An 18,112-nucleotide genomic window follows, 5' to 3' on the forward strand; every position below is an offset into this window, starting at 1 on the left:
GAAAACAGACTCCTCTCCCCACGCACCCAGCCCGGACCTCCCCCTGGAGCTCAGCTCAAATATCCAAATATACTGGTTGATGTGGCCGCTGGGCTGCCTCACAGGCATCTCAAACTCACAGCCCAAACCGGCTGCTCGCCTCCCTGCCCCCCACCCGGCAACCATCCTAGTCGCTCTGACTAAGAGCTGGGCCCTCCCCGGTTCCTCTCCTTGCCTCCCACCTACTTCTCGTCTGTCAGCAGATTCCACGGCCCCACCTGCAGACCCATCCCCAAACCACCCGCCTCTGGCATCTCCGCTGTCCGCTGGCCTCTCAGCAGCCCTTGGCTGCTGCCACCTGCATGTCCACGGTGCACCTGCAAAGCAGCCCAGGTGCAGGGAGAGGCAGCCCCGGGACAACCGACGTAGCCGTGAGCCTTTTCACTCATTCCTCCCCCAGCGCCCCCTGCTGGACGCAGTGTGGCCTTCCAGTTCTGGCTGAAGAACTTCACACAGTGGAGCATCTCCTGCCATTTTAGGGAAACAGAGGCTTGTTTCCTCACATCCCAACCCCCCCCCGGTGATTTTGTGGGGGCAGCAAGGACAGCAGCAGCCACAGGGGCCCACGGACGCCGAGACTGGGGAAGGGGCCCTTCCTCTCTGATGGCCCAGAGGGTGTGGTCCCCGGCAGGGTCACCGGCTGCAGCCGTGTCCTGCCGCCACGGGCCCAGGCCTGGAGGGGTGCGGCAGAGCAGGGGAAGCAAAGCCCCAGTCCGATGGCCGCGGCACTGAGGAGGGGAGCGCCAGTGGCCCGGACAGCACTGAGAAGGAGTCAGAGAGGGAAGAGCCCGTGAAAGCATCCGTCAGGGGGTTTCAGAAATCCCTGGTGACAGACACCGAGACTGGTGCCACCGGACAGTCCAGAAAGCGCCCCGCACGCGTGGGGCCAGCTGATGTCCGACACGGAGCAAAGCAAGTCAGTGCGGAAAGTCTCCTAACAGAGGGGCCCAAAGACTCGGAGATCTCTGCGGGACAAAAACCCGCGAGCAGAACCTCACACCTTATTTAAAAGAATCAGATCCAAGTGTAAAATGTAAAACTAGGGAACTTTCAGAAAAAAGGAAGGGTGAGCTGAACCTCAACCAAACCCGAAGCCTGGGCTCAGCAGGGAGTGAAGAGAACGGGAAGCTAAAAGCCGGGAGGAGGTGCCTGCCCACCACGTGCCGGACAAAGGACTTGCCCTCAGAGCACAGGAGAGCTCTCAATCTCTAGTCCTTAAGCACACAATAATTCACGGTCAATTTAACTAAAAAAAAAGTGGGCTGGGGTGCATCGCACTCTCCGTGACGGCCCGGGTCACAATCTCAGGGCCGTGAGATCCAGTCCCGCGTCGGGCTCTGTGCGGCGTGTAGAGCCGCCTGCTTGGGATCCTTTCTCCCTCCCTCTCCGTCCCTCCCCCTCTCTAAAATAAATAAATAAAATCTTAAAAAAAAAAAAAAAAAAAAAAAAGATTCCCTCTTCCTCCTCCTGCTCATGCACTCTGTCTCTCCCTCTCTAAAAAAAAAAAATGAGCTTCACCAAAAGGACACGCAGATAGAGGGTAAGTATGTACGCAGTCGTTCCGCGGCGTTAGCTGCCCGGGAAGCACAAGCGAGAGCCACCACCAGCCCCCGCCACACACCTGGGACAGGCCGCGGGTGCAGGGGCCAGCGGGCATGGCGGACAGAACAAGCAGCCAAGGCCCCTCAGCGCACTTGCAAGTGGACGCTAAGGCAGGGTCGGCGCACTCTCTTGGGCAAGGTCAGAGGGTAAACATTCCCGGCTCGGCGACCACACAGTCCCTGCGGCAGCTGCTGAGCTCCCCCACTGTGCAAAGCACCCAGGACCATACGTACATGAACGGGTGGCCGTGTGCCAATAAAACTTTATTGACAAAAGCAGGTGGTGGTGGGGATTTGGACTGCAGGTATAGTGTGCCAAGGCCTGCCTAGGAAAACGAAAATTGATGTTTACACAAACACCCAGACGCAAAGACGCACAGCGGCCCCGCTCGTGGCCACCCGCACTGGAGACAACACGCACAGCGACTGCAAGAATCGACGAATCGACAGGCATTGTGCTGAGTGAAAGTGCCCGCCTCGGTCGCCTGCTCAGGACGCCCTCCGAGAGACTGAGGCTGCCAGGGCTGGGCTGCAGGAGGGGAGGCCACCAAGGAGCAGCAGGGATTTGGGGGTGTTGAACTGTTCCGTACACAGACCGGGAATCTCTGCATGCACTCAATTCAGACTGTCACCAAAGCAGAGGCAAAGCCTCCACCGTGGTTCCACGCCACCAGCCCCTGCCTCTGCTCCACAGCTTCTGTCCTCAGGTCCTGGGCCTCCCGCTGCCCTCTCCCGCCACTCACCTTACCAGCCTTCTTGTGCTCCCGGTCGGGCCAGGCCCACCACACCCCAGGGCCTTTGCATACGCTCTCGCTTTGCCGCAGCTCTCCCACCGTCACCTTCTCAGACAGGCCCTTCGTTCAGGATCAGATCCCCCATCCCGTTCCTGCTTCCCACAGCACTTCCTCAGCCATGCTCTGTACTCCCCTGGCCTCAGGCCCACGTCTCTACTCCAACAGAACAGATACACAACCTGCTGGCGGACAGGGCTTGCCCGGCAGCAGTGTAGACTCCAGGTAGGCCCTGACCTGTGCCTTGCTCTCTGCCACGCCTGCAGCCTGGCACCCGGGAGGCACGCGGTGAGTTCTCGACAAACACATCTTCCTCCCCAGGCCCTCCTGTCCTCCCCTCCCCCAGGCCTCACCTGCCCCCTCCCCCATGGGCCCACCTGTCCTCCCCTCCCCCAGGTCCCACCTATCCTCCCCTTCCCCCAGGCCCCACCTGTCCCCTCCCCTCCCCCCCACCTGTCCTACCCTCCCCTGGGCTCCACCTATCCTCCCCTCCCCCTGGGCCCACCTGTCCCCCACCCAAACCCCACCTGTCCTCCTCTCCCCCCCACCTGTCCTACCCTCCCCTGGGCTCCACCTATCCCCCCCTTCCCCCAGGCCCCACCTGTCCTACCCTCCCCTGGGCTCCACCTATCCTCCCCTCCCCCTGGGCCCACCTGTCCCCCCCCCAAACCCCACCTGTCCTCCTCTCCCCCTAGGCCCACAGAGGAGGACCGGGCAAGAGCCCACATGCTCTGTGTTCAGGATCACCAAGGAGCGGGGGTCAGTACCACGACAAGGCATTTCACAAGCGCGAGTGTGCACTGACCCAGGGCGTGCGTGCGGCTTCCAGGGACGAGCAGTCGCACCTCCAATGCCATCGGCGTCATGTGAGCAGGACCCAGTACAGAGCAGCGCCCATGACCGGGTGCCCGGGGCCGACGGGAGACACCTGGTCACTGTCATGGTGAGCGCCCAGGCCAGTCGCCCAGATGCCATGGTCCGCACACAGACAGTCAGGCCCGCACACAGCCTGGGCCTGGATGCAGGGGTGCGGTGGCCCCTCCGCCCATCGGCCTTCCTTCCGGGCAGGACAGAGACCATAACAGAGACCAGGCGACAGGGCCGCGTGGGGCAGAGCTCCTGAAGGAACGAGCCAGGAGCATGTGTAGCATGGCCTTGCTTATTTTATTTTATTTTTAATCTCAAGAGAAAAACGAGTTAATATTATGGAAACAAAGTGGTTTTTTTTTTGTTCTTTTTGTTTTTTTTAATGAAACTCCCAACACCCTGACAGAGACCAGGGAGAGCAAACAGTGACCAGGCAGACAGCCATCCACAGCAGGACGGTCACGCCCCGGTGAGGACGCCGTCCCCGTGGTCAGTGAGGAAGACTTCAGGCAGGCTCAGCGGCTGCTGGCAGAAGCTCCCCAGTAACGTATGAAGGCTCGCCAGAGAGGCAGGCAACGCTGGTTCTCCCAGACACGGGTCTATTTGGAAAACTACCTCCAAAGAGCCGCACGTTTTCGAGAACCTGCCAAAAGACGGATCAGGATGGGGCTACAGCAATATGTGGTATTTCAGCGCCCGGGGCACCCTGTTGATGACGAGCCTCCCGTCGTAACTCAGGGAGGCGAAGAGCCAGGGGTCAGCAGAGGACCAGTCCACGGCATACACGCTGTCCTCGTGCTCCTCGTAGGTCGCGATGACGCTGTCCTGTGGGGGCTCCTGGCTCCTGCAAGGCACCAGAGACACGCATGAGCCAGGCGGCGGGGTGTCCTGCACGGGGCCGGCGGCCGGGGCCTCGTCCCCTCATCTGCGAGATGGGAAGACTGACAGCAGCCAGCCCTGGGCCGCACACACCCTCACACGGCCGTGAGGAGCGGGGCTCCTGCAGCGGCGTAGAAGCCACGCTACCACCGGGTGACACCTTGTTTTCTCCGGCTGGGGACCAGCAGGTGCCTGCGAGTCTGCCAGGGGCCCCGAGGTTCAGGGGGCGGTGACCGCAAACACCCACGAGGGCTGAGGAAAGGGTGACGAGAAGCAGAAAGGACCCTGGGGGCGCCCAGCGTGGCCCTGCCCTGCGCAGGGGTGTAGAGCTGGCCCGGGGCACGCGGGCCCCACTGGCTAGGCAGGAAGGGGCCAACGGTCCTGGCTTCAGGCTTCACGGCGTGCTCCGCCAGGGCTCCCGTGTCACCTCCCTTCAAACCGGAGTGACCGCTCTCCTTCTCCAGGAGCCCTGACCCGAGGGCCCCACCCGTGTGACACCGCGTGAGCCAGGAGAGCACAGAACTTGCCTGTCGACTGGGACAGGACATCACGCGCCGTCCACTCTGAGCGGCCACACCCCAAGCCCGCCCCAAGGGCACGGGCTCCTCTGGCACTTTCCTCCCATTCCTACACTCCGCGCTCCTAGACTCTCCGAGGACGCTCTTCTCCCCAACGAGACACCCGCCCTCTGGGTCCCACCCTGGCCTCCAGTGCTCTGGGACCATCCACTTCCTGCAACGCGGACCGGCCATGCCCAGCTGGACTTTGTTACCAACGCCGCGTGAAAATCCTCTTGGGGATTCTGTTCTGAGTTTGGTCAGTCACATGGACAGAGCACGGGAGCAGGACCGTGGGGACACCAATGTCGATGTCACTGCATCAGCCGGGCTTCCCACCCCGTGAGCCACACGGCAGCAGCTGTGCCCCCGCGAGGCTGCGTGCAGAGAGGCCGGGGAGGAGCGCCAAAGCCCACGGCACCACATCGGGAGTCACTGCACCAAAACCACCAGGACCGTGCTCCCAAACTGTGCCTCCACGTGCTTGAACAGAAAACAGACAGCTGTGGAAAAGGCCCCAATACTGAGATCCGTTCTCAAAAGTGAAGTTAGGCCAAGCTCAGGCATGTGCAGGGAGAATTCGGACAGCAGGACAGTAAAGAACCTCGATCAGAAGGACAAGCCCTGGCTGTACCGTCGGGCTCGACTGATCACTCAACTGGGGCTTATTCCAGACTGCCCTCCCTGGGATCCAGCAGCCGTGAGCCTCGGCATGCAGCTCCCCCACACGAGAAAAAGTGTGCTCGAAACACAAGAAATGTCCCCTTTTAGAGTCCACGTCACTGACAGAGAACACGGGCTCTCCCGACTTCTCTCTCCCGCCCACAGAAGCTGCAGGTGCACTCTGCTCGCAGCCGGGGGCTCCGACGTGAGCCCCGGACTGGGGCGCCCCTGCTCTGCACCAACCAGGAGTGGGACCCGCACAAGCCCCGGGCCCCCAAGAACCCCACTGTTCTTGGGGGCATGAGCCCTGGTTTGAAGAGCTAGCCCCTGAACAGATGCAATTAGGATTGGCGAATTCGCAACCAAGAGGCACGACTGCTGAGACGCCCCCAGGGTTTCCCACGTTCCCTATGGAACCTCGGGGCAAGAGGGCCGGGGACGCCCGCGTTTGGGGCTGACGGTGCCGGCCTGGAGTCTGCACCCCGCCACGGTGAGGGCCACCGGCCAACGACTGGACCACACATCTCAAACCCAAGCCTGAGAAGAGGACACCAATGACAATCTGTCGCCCACAGGGGCTAGCAAGTTCTCATGACTACCCGAGCAAACATTTAAAGACTAGTGACAGTCTTTAAAGTCCCCCGTATGGTGCTCAGCAAGAAAGCGGACAGACATGAGCCAGTCCACGTTTCAGAACCCACACAAGATGGCGTGAGCTGACCTAACCCGACCCCCAGGCCCACGTGGCGGGTACCAATGTCCTGCAGAACCGTGAGCCCCGGACCGGCAGTGGCGGAGGCCGCCCCGACCACACACGCAGACGCTCCTGACGTGAGCCGCCTCGACTGCGGTGGGCGGGGGGGGGGGGGGGTCTGGGAGAAGGGAGCCCCCACACCACCGAGAGCGTGTGCCCTTACTTCTCCTCCGGACGGCGCTCCTCCTGGTCACTCAGGTCATCGTCGTCCACCAGGTGGCCGAAGGGCTCGGAGGAGATGGACACCATGTTGGACAGGATGACCCTGCTGTCGCTGCTGCCCGTGAGGACAAGCTGGTCGTGCGAGTGGTTGTAGCGGATGCTCCACACCCTGGGAGGCAAGCAGGCAGTTCTAGCTCTACTCGGACCCTCCTGGATGGGGTAAGAGCGGGGTCGCCGGGCCGTGGATCGCAGACCGCACGGTCTGACCTGAGAAGTTCCCAGCAGAGGGCCGGGCTTACTGCGTGTCTCTCTACAACCTTCTCCTAAGTCCTGGCCAGCCGAGACGAGGCCAAATGGAAGCGCAAACCTCGGAGGGAAAGGAGGGCTTGCGGCTCACCCTGCCAGCCAGGCTTCCTACGTCCTAACGGCAACAACTACACAACAACTACAAAGTACAGATTACGGATGACCTGGCAAGGGAGCCAAACCCCAGGGCAAGGTCCACGAGCAGCGGCCACGGGGCCCGGGGCACACACTCGCAGGGAGCTCAGTGAGCCGAGCGGAGTGCCGGCAGCCCGCACACGGGGTCGGGGAGGACGGCGGCCATCACGACACCTTCTGGAATCTGGCAAAACTGTACTGTAGCATGCCAGGTTTTTAAATGTCCTGATTGCAATCTCTACCTCCAAAACCAATCATACGTTATATGTTAATTGAATTTAAATTTTAAAAAAAAGAAAAAATAAATGTCCTGACTGCAAAAACATGCCTTCTAGTAAGTAATTCAAAAAAGTTAGGAACACAGACCAGAAAAAGTCAACTCTCCTGGAATGTGCCCACCCTGGCCTAAACAAGGACTCCTGGCAGTAGTTTCTAGACGTTTCTTCCACATACACACACACACACAAGCAGCAAAAACACACACACAAGTACACATATGCAAACACGAAGAGGTGCACACCCATGTGCAAACATGCACACACCCTCACAAGCACACGTGCATACAAGCAATCACACACACAAGCGCGCACACACCCTCACGAGCACACATGCGCACAAGCACACGATCACACACACACGCACACACCCTCACGAGCACACGTGCGCACAGGCACACGATCACACACACACGCATGCGCACCCCCTCACGAGCACACGTGCGCACGGGCACACGATCACACACACACAAGCGCGCACACCCTCACGAGCACACGTGCGCACAGGCACACGATCACACACACAAGCGCGCACACACCCTCACGAGCACACGTGCGCACAGGAACACGATCACACACACAAGCGCACGCACCCCCTCACGAGCACACGTGCGCACAGGCACACGATCACACACACAAGCGCGCACACACCCTCACGAGCACACGTGCGCACGGGCACACGATCACACACACAAGCGCGCACACCCTCACGAGCACACATGCGCACGGGCACACGATCACACACACAAGCGCGCACACACCCTCACGAGCACACGTGCGCACGGGCACACGATCACACACACAAGCGCACACACCCTCACGAGCACACGTGCGCACGGGCACACGATCACACACAAGCGCACACACCCTCACGAGCACACGTGCGCACGGGCACACGATCACACACACACAAGCGCGCACACCCTCACGAGCACACGTGCGCACAGGAACACGATCACACACACAAGCGCGCACACCCTCACAAGCACACGTGCGCACAGGCACACGATCACACACACAAGCACACGCACCCCCTCACGAGCACACCTGCACACAGGAACATGATCACACACACAAGCGTGCACCCCCTCACGAGCACACGTGCGCAGAGGCACACGATCACACACACAAGCGCGCGCACACCCTCACGAGCACACGTGCGCACAGGCACACGATCACACACGCGCGCACACCCTCACGAGCACACGTGCGCACAGGCACACAATCACACACACGTGCACACACATGCGCACAGGCACACGATCACACACACAAGCGCGCGCACACCCTCACGAGCACACGTGCGCACAGGCACACGATCACACACACAAGCACACGCACCCCCTCACGAGCACACGTGCACACAGGCACACGATCACACACACAAGCACACGCACCCCCTCACGAGCACACGTGCGCACAGGCACACGATCACACACACAAGCGCGCACACCCTCACGAGCACACGTGCGCACAGGCACACGATCACACACACAAGCATGCACACCCTCACGAGCACACGTGCGCACAGGCACACGATCACACACGCACACACACCCTCACGAGCACACATGCGCCCAGGCACACGATCACACACACAAGCGCGCGCACACCCTCACGAGCACACGTGCGCACAGGCACACGATCACACACACGCGCACACACCCTCACGAGCACACGTGCGCACAGGCACACGATCACACACACAAGCACACGCACCCCCTCACGAGCACACGTGCGCACAGGCACACGATCACACACACGCGCACACACCCTCACGAGCACACGTGCGCACAGGCACACGATCACACACACGCGCACACACCCTCACGAGCACACGTGCGCACAGGCACACGATCATACACACAAGCGCGCACACCCTCACGAGCACATGTGCGCACGGGCAACACACACACACGCACACACCCTCACGAGCACATGTGCGCACAGGCACACAATCACACACACGCACACACACCCTCACGAGCACATGTGCGCACAGGCACACGATCACACACGCGCACACACCCTCACGAGCACACGTGCGCACAGGAACACGATCACACACACACGCATGCGCACCCCCTCACGAGCACACGTGCGCACGGGCACACGATCACACACACACAAGCGCGCACACCCTCACGAGCACACGTGCGCACAGGCACACGATCACACACACAAGCGCACACGCTCACAAGCCCACGTGCGCACGGGCACACGATCACACACACAAGCGCGCACACCCTCATGAGCACACGTGCGCACAGGCACACATTCACACACAAGCGCGCACACACCCTCACGAGCACACGTGCGCACGGGCACACGATCACACAAGCGCGCGCACACCCTCACGAGCACACGTGCGCACATGCACACGATCACACACACAAGCGCGCACACCCTCACGAGCACACGTGCGCACAGGCACACGATCACACACAAGCGCACACACGCTCACGAGCACACGTGCGCACGGGCACACGATCACACACACAAGCGCGCACACCCTCACGAGCACACGTGCGCACGGGCACACGATCACACAAGCGCACACACCCTCACGAGCACACGTGCGCACGGGCACACGATCACACAAGCGCGCACACCCTCACGAGCACACGTGCGCACGGGCACACGATCACACACACAAGCGCGCACACACCCTCACGGGCACACGTGCACACGGGCACACGATCACACACACACAAGCGCGCACACCCTCACGGGCACATGTGCGCACGGGCACACGATCACACACACAAGCGCGCACACCCTCACGGGCACACGTGCACACGGGCACACGATCACACACACACAAGCGCGCACACCCTCACGAGCACAGGTGCGCACAGGCACACGATCACACACACAAGCGCACACACCCTCACGAGCACACGTGCGCACAGGAACACGATCACACACATAAGCGCGCACACCCTCACGAGCACATGTGCGCACAGGAACACGATCACACACACAAGCGCACACACACCCTCACAAGGACATGTGCGCACAAGCAATCACACACACAAGCGTGCACTTACACATCCAAATACACACACACGCCTCACTGGAATGGAAGTTAGCTTATACCAGGCACACTAGTCTGGAATGGATCTCTCACCTACTTTAGCACTAAATACCTGGCAGGCAGTAACCACTCACCCAACTGCTCTTGGGCACGGTCCACCCACACACAGAGCTAGTCTCCTCCTCACCCACAGCACCATCCCCACTGCACGGGCATCACAGACAGACCTAACCCATCCTTACTGATGGGCATTAGGGCAGTTTCCCGCTCCCCAACACGGCAAACAATGCCGTGTGAACATCTGTGCACACTGTTTTTGCATATCTGAACCGGCACTATTTCAGGAGAACACAGAATGCAATGTTTTTCTTCTTTTCCTATGTTTATAAATCACAAACATTCGGATTTGGAATTAGTGTTTCTTTAGGAAAAATAAAGCCGGGTTGATTGAATGATTCACAGCAGCACAAACTAAGCTGGTTTGTGCCTTTCCAAATGGGAAAGGAATTAGCAAAATAAATTACAAACCCCCCTCCCCTGACCCAGCATGCAGAGAAGTCAGTACCAGTGGGAGTGTTCCTCCAGGGTCTTCACGGGCTCGGTGACATTTCGGGTGTCCCAGAACTTCACCTTGCAGTCGTCCCCACAGCTGGCTAGGTAGTACTGCTTGTTGGGGTTGAAGTCCAGGTCCCTCACCAGCTGCCCGTGGGCATTCTCTATGCAGTATATCTGGCTGGGGAGAAAGCGAGGGGAGCACACGGGACAGGAAGCGGGTCACAATGACTCCACGCTGCAGACTGGCCCCGTCTCCTATTCCCCATCAAGTGCCGGCCTTGGGGGACCACTCGACCCGCCACGGCCACGCAAGCTGGGGCTCCCCCATGCGACGGGACAGCTCAGTGCCAGGGGGCCTGGTGATTCCCCCCTCAGTGCCTCTCCAGGGGGGCCCCGGCCGAGGCTTCTCGGGAGCACGTCTGTGACCCCGCAGCTTTGGAGGTGACGCTGGCTCCTAACTGTCCCAAACGTGACCTGGCCCCTCGAGAAGAGAGCAAGTCAGCAGCAGTGTGACAGCACGAGGAGCGGGGACAGAGGCAGGAGAGCTGACCCAGCTCCAGAAGGACACGGAGAGAGAAAAGCAAACGGTCAGCAGAGGCTGGGAGGACAGTGCTGGTGGAGTCGGAAGACACAGAGGGAGGGAAGAGAGAACTAGAAAAGCAATACAAACCATGAAGGGGACCGTGTGTGTCATGGCTGGGCTGTCCTGCATCCGTTCTCAGCCCCTCGGTGCCAACACACCTCCACCACGGCCCAGTGCAATGCGGAGACACAGGGCACTTTTACGACCAGTCACTCAGCTGTTTAGGGTGTGTGTGCTCATACACACACGTGCACACACACGCACGGAAGCACACATCTGCACACACACGTGCGCATGAGGCACACGTACACACAGACATGCGTGCACCACACACGTGCACACACATATATGCGTGCACAGCCCTGGCTGAACCCTTGACCTCCACTGCTCCAAGCGGCTCCTCAAGGGTGTGAAATGAGAACGTTCGGTCAATCACGTCCTTCTAATGTCAGAAACCCAAACAGAGAGGCAGGTCATCCAGTGAGGCTGGACAACGGCTGCACCCGGTCAGGGGGGCGAGGCCACTGCTGCTCATTTCCTCCCGGGGTGTGACTCAGCCTCCCCTACAAGTACTCCCTCTCCCCAGGCTTCCCGGCCGCCTATGATCACCCTACGCATCTGACAATCATGCCGAGTGCACGTCCCTCCACCCTCGAGGTGAGTAAACTCACTCCCTTCCATCGTCTCCCATGCTGGACTTCCTGACCCTAAACCACGTTATATCTTGAAATGGTTTTTATATCCTGCACTTTTCCAATATCCTTATCTTTTCCTAAAAGAAGACACCCCAAACTGGAAGGAAGACCTTCCAAGTGAAACAGGCAACTGTACAAAACTAAAGCCCTGGCAGGTCGTGCGGCGCTGGGCAGATAGTCACACGCGCACGGGGCACCAGCCGAGGGTGTTCTGCATGCCCTGGGGGCAGTGATTTCAACATGAAAGCACAACACGTTCCAGAAGCAGCATTAAAAGCACCCTGGCTAAATAAAAACCAAAGCCGTTTGCAAAAGAAGAAATAACAGTCAGCAAGGAATCATCCGGGGGACAGAACCGGGCAAAGGAAGGTGCCGCCACCCAGAGCCCCATCTGCTGTCTTTGTGTGGGGGCTGTAACGTCCTGTCTTGAGATACTGAAATTCCTCACATCCTTTAAAGAACAATGCAAACACAGGGAAAGATGGCCCCAGGACTCGCAGAAATGGCTCTCCGGCGGCACGTTCCTCGGGCTCGGCGCCCCCTCTCCCAGCTTCGGGCAGCAAAACCACACAGCCCTCGTGCAGACACACACACCCTGAGGAAGTGGCGACTGATTATTAGCCGCTGAGTTTTCAGAGGGGCCGCAGACCTAAATTTAAAGTTATGCCCCCCCTTGAAGGCAGCAGACGTTACTTGGTGACGTCCGTCTCTGCAGCTCGGTGATAAATTATGGCGTGCTGAGGGGTAAACTGTATCTTAAGAGCAATTGCACGGGCTCCCGTTGCCACGGCAACAGATGTGCACACCATCACTCCTTTGCCTATCAAACCACACCTGGAACAGAAAAATCGCTCTTATTTGTTCCATTAGAAGTGCTGCCTGCTGAGCATAATGACTTACAGGACAAACCGTGCTTCCCCGAGAGGGGCGGATCTTAAAGGCCCAGAAACTGTCACAGGCAAGTCCACAAACTTCACGTGGGGCTGCACCTGCCCACCTGTGCTCGCCAATCCCAGCGACCGAGCGTTCGGCGGTCCCCCTCTCCTGGGTGAGGTGTTTCAAAACCCACTCCTGATTTTCACTACGAACGGCCAGCACTCACTCAAGGGACAGCCACACGGAACAGTAAACAAGCCAGTGAGGAATGCCGCCCCCTTGCCACGGGGCCGCGGGCTCAAGCCGGGGCAGAGAAACAAAACGAGATGCATGCCTTCCTGCGGAAAAACGAGGCCAAGATAGACAAGCCAGGTGCCCCAGGTACCTCTGACTCGGAACTGCCCCCAAGCGGATGGAGAGGGGTGCGTCCGCGGGGTCACGCCGTCACTGACCTCATGCTCCGCGTGTCCCACCCTCGGATGGTCGTGTCGTTCGCAGTGGCCACCTGGGTGCCGGTGTGGTGAGGACTCCACCGTCCCGAGGTGAACTTCAGCTGCCCCTTCCCTTCCAGGGACGCCGAACTGGCCAGCTGCGAATGTGATGGGGTTTCAAGGGAAGAAGAAAAAAACAGTAATGTGAATCTTTTTCTGAAAACTTAAGAGGACATCCTGTATTCACAGGATATTACTGAAAATAATTACTGAAAATAATTAAAAAACTCTGTCTTTGTTTCCTTCCCTTAAAAGGCAAAACTGTTTGAACCTTATTTGGAAAAAAACTATAAAACTGAGCACAGCAAAAAATAGAAAGCGTATTAATAGGCCCTGTATGAAACAGGACTTGCCAGGCTGTGCCTGGGTCATCGGCTCGAACCTGAGGACTGCACCACGCAACACCTCAAACACCTGGCTTTGCCTAAAGGCACACATGGGCCAGGGGGGGTACACGTGCCCGGACAGAGGCTGGTCTCAGGACCCAGCCTCCCACTCGCGGTGCCCGGTCAGATGCTGGTCTCAGGACCCAGCCTCCCATCGCAGTGCCCAGACAGATGCTGGTCTCAGGACCCAGCCTCCCACTTGCGGTGCCCGGTCAGATGGTGGTCTCAGGACCCAGCCTCCCATCGCAGTGCCCAGACAGATGCTGGTCTCAGGACCCAGCCTCCCACTCGCGGTGCCCAGACAGAGGCTGGTCTCAGGACCCAGCCTCCCATCGCAGTGCCCGGACAGAGGCTGGTCTCAGGATCCAGCCTCCCACTCGCGGTGCCCAGACAGAGGCTGGTCTCAGGACCCAGCCTCCCATCGCAGTGCCCGGACAGAGGCTGGTCTCAGGACCCAGCCTCCCACTCGCGGTGCCCAGACAGAGGCTGGTCTCAGGACCCAGCCTCCCATCGCAGTGCCCAGACAGATGCTGCTCTCAGGACCCAGCCTCCCACTCGCGGTGCCCGGTCAGATGCTGGTCTCAGGACCCAGCCTCCCATCGCAGGCCTCCAGCTCCTTTCCCCAGAGGTTTGGCCAAGACCTCGTGAGACCCACTGGAGCTGTCTCTGGGCCAGCACTCCCACATCCTGAGAGATGAGGGGCTCCCAGCTGTTGAGTGGGGAGAAGAGCTTCCTGCCACACGTGTCCCTGCCCACACACCCACTGGACCACGTGGCACTTGATGCACAAAGACGTATCACACTGGCCACATCATTCTTCTGATCTGGGGTTGACTCTGCCTGCATGGTGACTGCTAAAGGCAGGGAGAGCTCTGTGCCATCCATCCCCTGGGGGCATCACCTCATTCATGTTACCTTGAACACCAGCCTCATTCTTCGAAGGGGCCCTGGGCGGGGCCTGAGGGAGGTTTGAGGGAGTCACAGGGGGCAGTGTGCGGCCATCTCAGTGCTGTATCGGGGCCCCTGCAGCAGGGGTCAGGGTGAGCCCCCAGACTCAAAACAGACAGGTCTGGGGTGGCCCTATAGAGTCTGTCGGCAGTGCAAGGGGATTCGAGGAGAGACTTGGGGGAGAGCACCGTTTCCTCCCCGGGGAGACTGGCCCAGCTAAGGAACGTGATGGAGGACACCTCTGTAAGATGGCCTTCTCCAAGCGACCCCCTCATTCTAGGAAGCACTGCAGCGATGGCCGCCCACCTGGGACGCACTCCCCTGCCCCACACAGGAGGCACTTCCCCCTTCTCTACAAGGTTTCCTGGCTCGACTTGTCCCAGAAAATCTTTCTCCAAAAAAACCCCATTTTCCTGCCTTACTGACGTGGCCTATCATGCAGGAAGGCCGTGGTGTGCCGAGGATGCGGAAAGTCAGAAATGGAAGGCACAGCGGCCAGGCACAGAGGCAGAGGCGAGACACACAACAGGACGGGAGAACAGAGGGCCTTCCCAGGCTGAGCTCAGCAGGGTCAAGCACGAAAGCCGCCGGTGCCCGTGAATGCCAGGCCGACACGGTTGCCGTGAGATCTCGGCGGGCCACAGAGAGCCACCGTGGGCAGCAGCACGGGACAGACTGGAGGACAGGGCCCGAGGCCAGTCCTGTAGTGGCGAGAAGAGCTGAGGTCAGGCAAGTGGTGAAGGGGCAGAGTGGCCGGGGGAACAGGGAAGGGGGCTGCTGGTGAGCCAGGACCCCACAGGCTCTCAGGGCGATGTCAGGAACCATGTGCCCTGGGGACTCCGACAACAGGGCCCCCCACACCTCACTCCTACACCTGTCCACACCCACTCGGAGCTTCTCTGGCACCCTCCAGACCAGCGTCCTCACGGCCCCCAGGCAGGGGCAGGGGCACCCAGAGCACCAGGCCTGACGCCCCACAAACAGACACCTACAGAAGACCAAGCTGACCCTGAGACTCATCACGAAATTCCCAGGGAGGGATGTGGCCTGACCCAGCCTGTCAAGATCCAGCAGGACCAGCTGGCAGCAGCCAACGGGGTGGGGTGACAAGAACACGCAGACTGCGCAGTAACCGCGCCGGGAGCGACGCCGTGCTGATGAAGGATGTGGCTCTGCCCTCTCTTCCTCCCCAGCTATCTCAGCGACCCAGGCACTGGGGCCCATGGAGAGCGCAAGCATGAGGGTCTGTGGTAGGTGGTCCCACACGGAGCCCACACGGGACCCACCACGCCAGAGCCACCACCACCAAGCCACGGAGGAAAGAGAACTGCCGGCAGGTAATTCATGACAGGGACCCAGACCCTGAGCCACACAAGGGCGGTGAGCAAGCGCATCGGGCAGGAGGTGAAGACAAACTGTCCCAAGCGCAGCGACAAGCATACTTTCCAGAGGAGCAACATGACCTCAGATGCTAAAAACAGCTCTAAAATGTATGTTAGAGACGCGCGGTGAGCTCATGCTTGGCCCTGACTGTTCTAACTCGTTTTAACCTCCACATACACAGTATCAGCTAAGAAATGTTTTCATAATTTCCCATTATGGAAAAAAAAAATTAAGTCAAACAAACTTCCTACAGGTGCAATTTCAGTTTTCTGAAGATGGAATTAAGTAAAATCAGGGAATATGAAAGGGTTGGATATATTTTCAAACTAATCAGCACTCAGTGCCCTAATTAATCTTCTATTAAACAAGAAGATTCATCAAAACTCTTCAGAAAGATAAAAACATAAGGTCGCACCTTCAGAAGACAGGTCACATACGTTTGATGGAGCGACTGCTCCGCGAGGCTGGTGGAGAACCAACAGGGAGGACCGGTGAGCCTTGTCACCAAGCTCTCGGCACCCGCGTCCCTCCTGACCGCATCAGGACCCCCTGGAGACAAGCGCTGTCTGCTCCCGGAGCCCACGCGGCAGAACCAGCCTCCCGGGCGCCAGCTTGTGGAAGCAAGTTTGTAACTAAAGACCGCCGACCAACCAGCAAGCAGCCATGCAGCCATGAGCATGTACATGGAGTGGCCCCAGCCACACTGAGTCCAGTGGAGGGGGAAGCTGGCGGAGGGTCGGTGCCCGGCCCACACCACACCCACCTGCTGCCAGGTGAGCATGCCCCACAAGAGGCAGCACTCAACTCTGCCGGCAACACCAACCGGTCATCAGCTACTGCGCGGTCCTGTCCCAGCGGAATCGCTGCAGGCACGTGATATACATGCTAACAGACCCATTTCACAGATGAGGACACCGAGGCCATAGATTTAGTAACCGCAAATCAACAGCAGCCAACCTGTGTCCAGGCCACGGTGAGGTCCAGACGCGCCAGAGAAAACAGAGCTGGTCCGGCTGGAGCAGCCAGAGAAAGGGATCGTGAGGTTTTGGACGCTGCACAGAACGTGAATCAGCAGAAGACAGCAGTGAGGGATCCCCGCGTAAATGAGGCAGAGACGGGAAACAGAACCCCACTGGACTGGGGGCGGTGCTGGGTGTCAGACAGGAAAAGCAGGTGGAGGAGGCAGAGCCCGTGGAAGGGTAGCCCAGCGGCACGAGGGCAGGAGGTAGGACAGCCCGTGGCGGGCAGGCAGCACCCTGGTCCTCAGGCCTACAGGACCCCTCCCCTGGGTGTCGGCCATCAAACAGCAGCGCCCTCTGTGCTGCGGGCTGTCCTGCGATTACACTATCTGAGGTTCTCCCACCTCACTGGCTTCGGTGAAGCTGGCTGCCACGCTCAGAGGCCCACGTGCAGAGAAGCGAGGAGCCCAGGCCCTCGGGCCAACCACGTCCTGCCACAACCTCGTCCGGAGCTTGGGGCAACCCCCCTCCCCAGGTGAGTCCTCAGATGAGACCCAGCTGCCGACACCTGCACCACGGTCACATGAGAGACCTGCGGGGCGCCAGGCTTCCGGGTCCCTGACGTCCTCACAGACACCGCCCTGACGTGTGGGGGCCACGGGAAGCAGCCACCTTTGTGGTCCCCTGTCAGAGAGAGACGGATAAGAAACCCAAGTGCCAACCAGGGGAGAGGGGAGACCGCGAGTGAAGCCCAGCAGCTCCATGACGGGCCAGTCGAGCCCCCTGACTTCACAGCCAGGAAATCTAAGACCCAGAGAGGGTGGGCGACTCACCCTGGGTCACACAGCCAGTGGGGCAGGAACAGGACCTGCCTCCTGCTTCGACGCCTGGGCTCACTCTGGGGCATGATCTGCCCGGGCAATGCAGACTCCATGCCCCAGCCCCCTTAATGACACCTCGCCATCAGCGTCGGGAGGCTGCTCAGGGCAGCCAGCAGGGTGTATGCTCTGCTGTGAACCAGTCGTGTGTCTTGGTTCCCTGGCGGCATGGAGACAGCTCAGCAAGAACTCAGAGTGCTCGGCACACAGTGATCTGGTTTCAACGTTACAGAGAACCAGTCAGTGCTTCCCACCCAGAAGGAACGATTAAAGCCACCCCACGAACTTCTCT

At 59.6% G+C, this 18,112-nt stretch overlaps 1 protein-coding gene across 3 annotated transcripts in view; it reads right to left on the minus strand.

Annotated features, from left to right (window-relative positions):
- Positions 1 to 3,576: 3,576 nt before the first annotated feature.
- EIPR1 (EARP complex and GARP complex interacting protein 1) overlaps positions 3,577 to 18,112 on the minus strand; it is a 136,099-nt gene continuing 121,563 nt past the window's right edge. Inside the window, exons 4-7 of one of the 3 annotated variants that reach the window (XM_078055912.1) lie at positions 13,228 to 13,364; positions 10,632 to 10,799; positions 6,315 to 6,523; positions 3,577 to 4,142 (exon numbers count right to left, since the gene is read on the minus strand). In XM_078055912.1, coding sequence (XP_077912038.1) covers positions 3,968 to 4,142; positions 6,315 to 6,523; positions 10,632 to 10,799; positions 13,228 to 13,364 — 689 coding nt within the window. In that variant the 3' untranslated portion in view covers positions 3,577 to 3,967. The remainder of the gene's footprint in view (positions 4,143 to 6,314; positions 6,524 to 10,631; positions 10,800 to 13,227; positions 13,365 to 18,112) is intronic. The other 2 variants (XM_078055910.1, XM_078055911.1) reach the window with 2 other exon arrangements.

The sequence above is a fragment of the Halichoerus grypus genome, chromosome 10 (assembly GCF_964656455.1).
Source record: "Halichoerus grypus chromosome 10, mHalGry1.hap1.1, whole genome shotgun sequence".
Taxonomy (NCBI): domain Eukaryota; kingdom Metazoa; phylum Chordata; class Mammalia; order Carnivora; family Phocidae; genus Halichoerus; species Halichoerus grypus.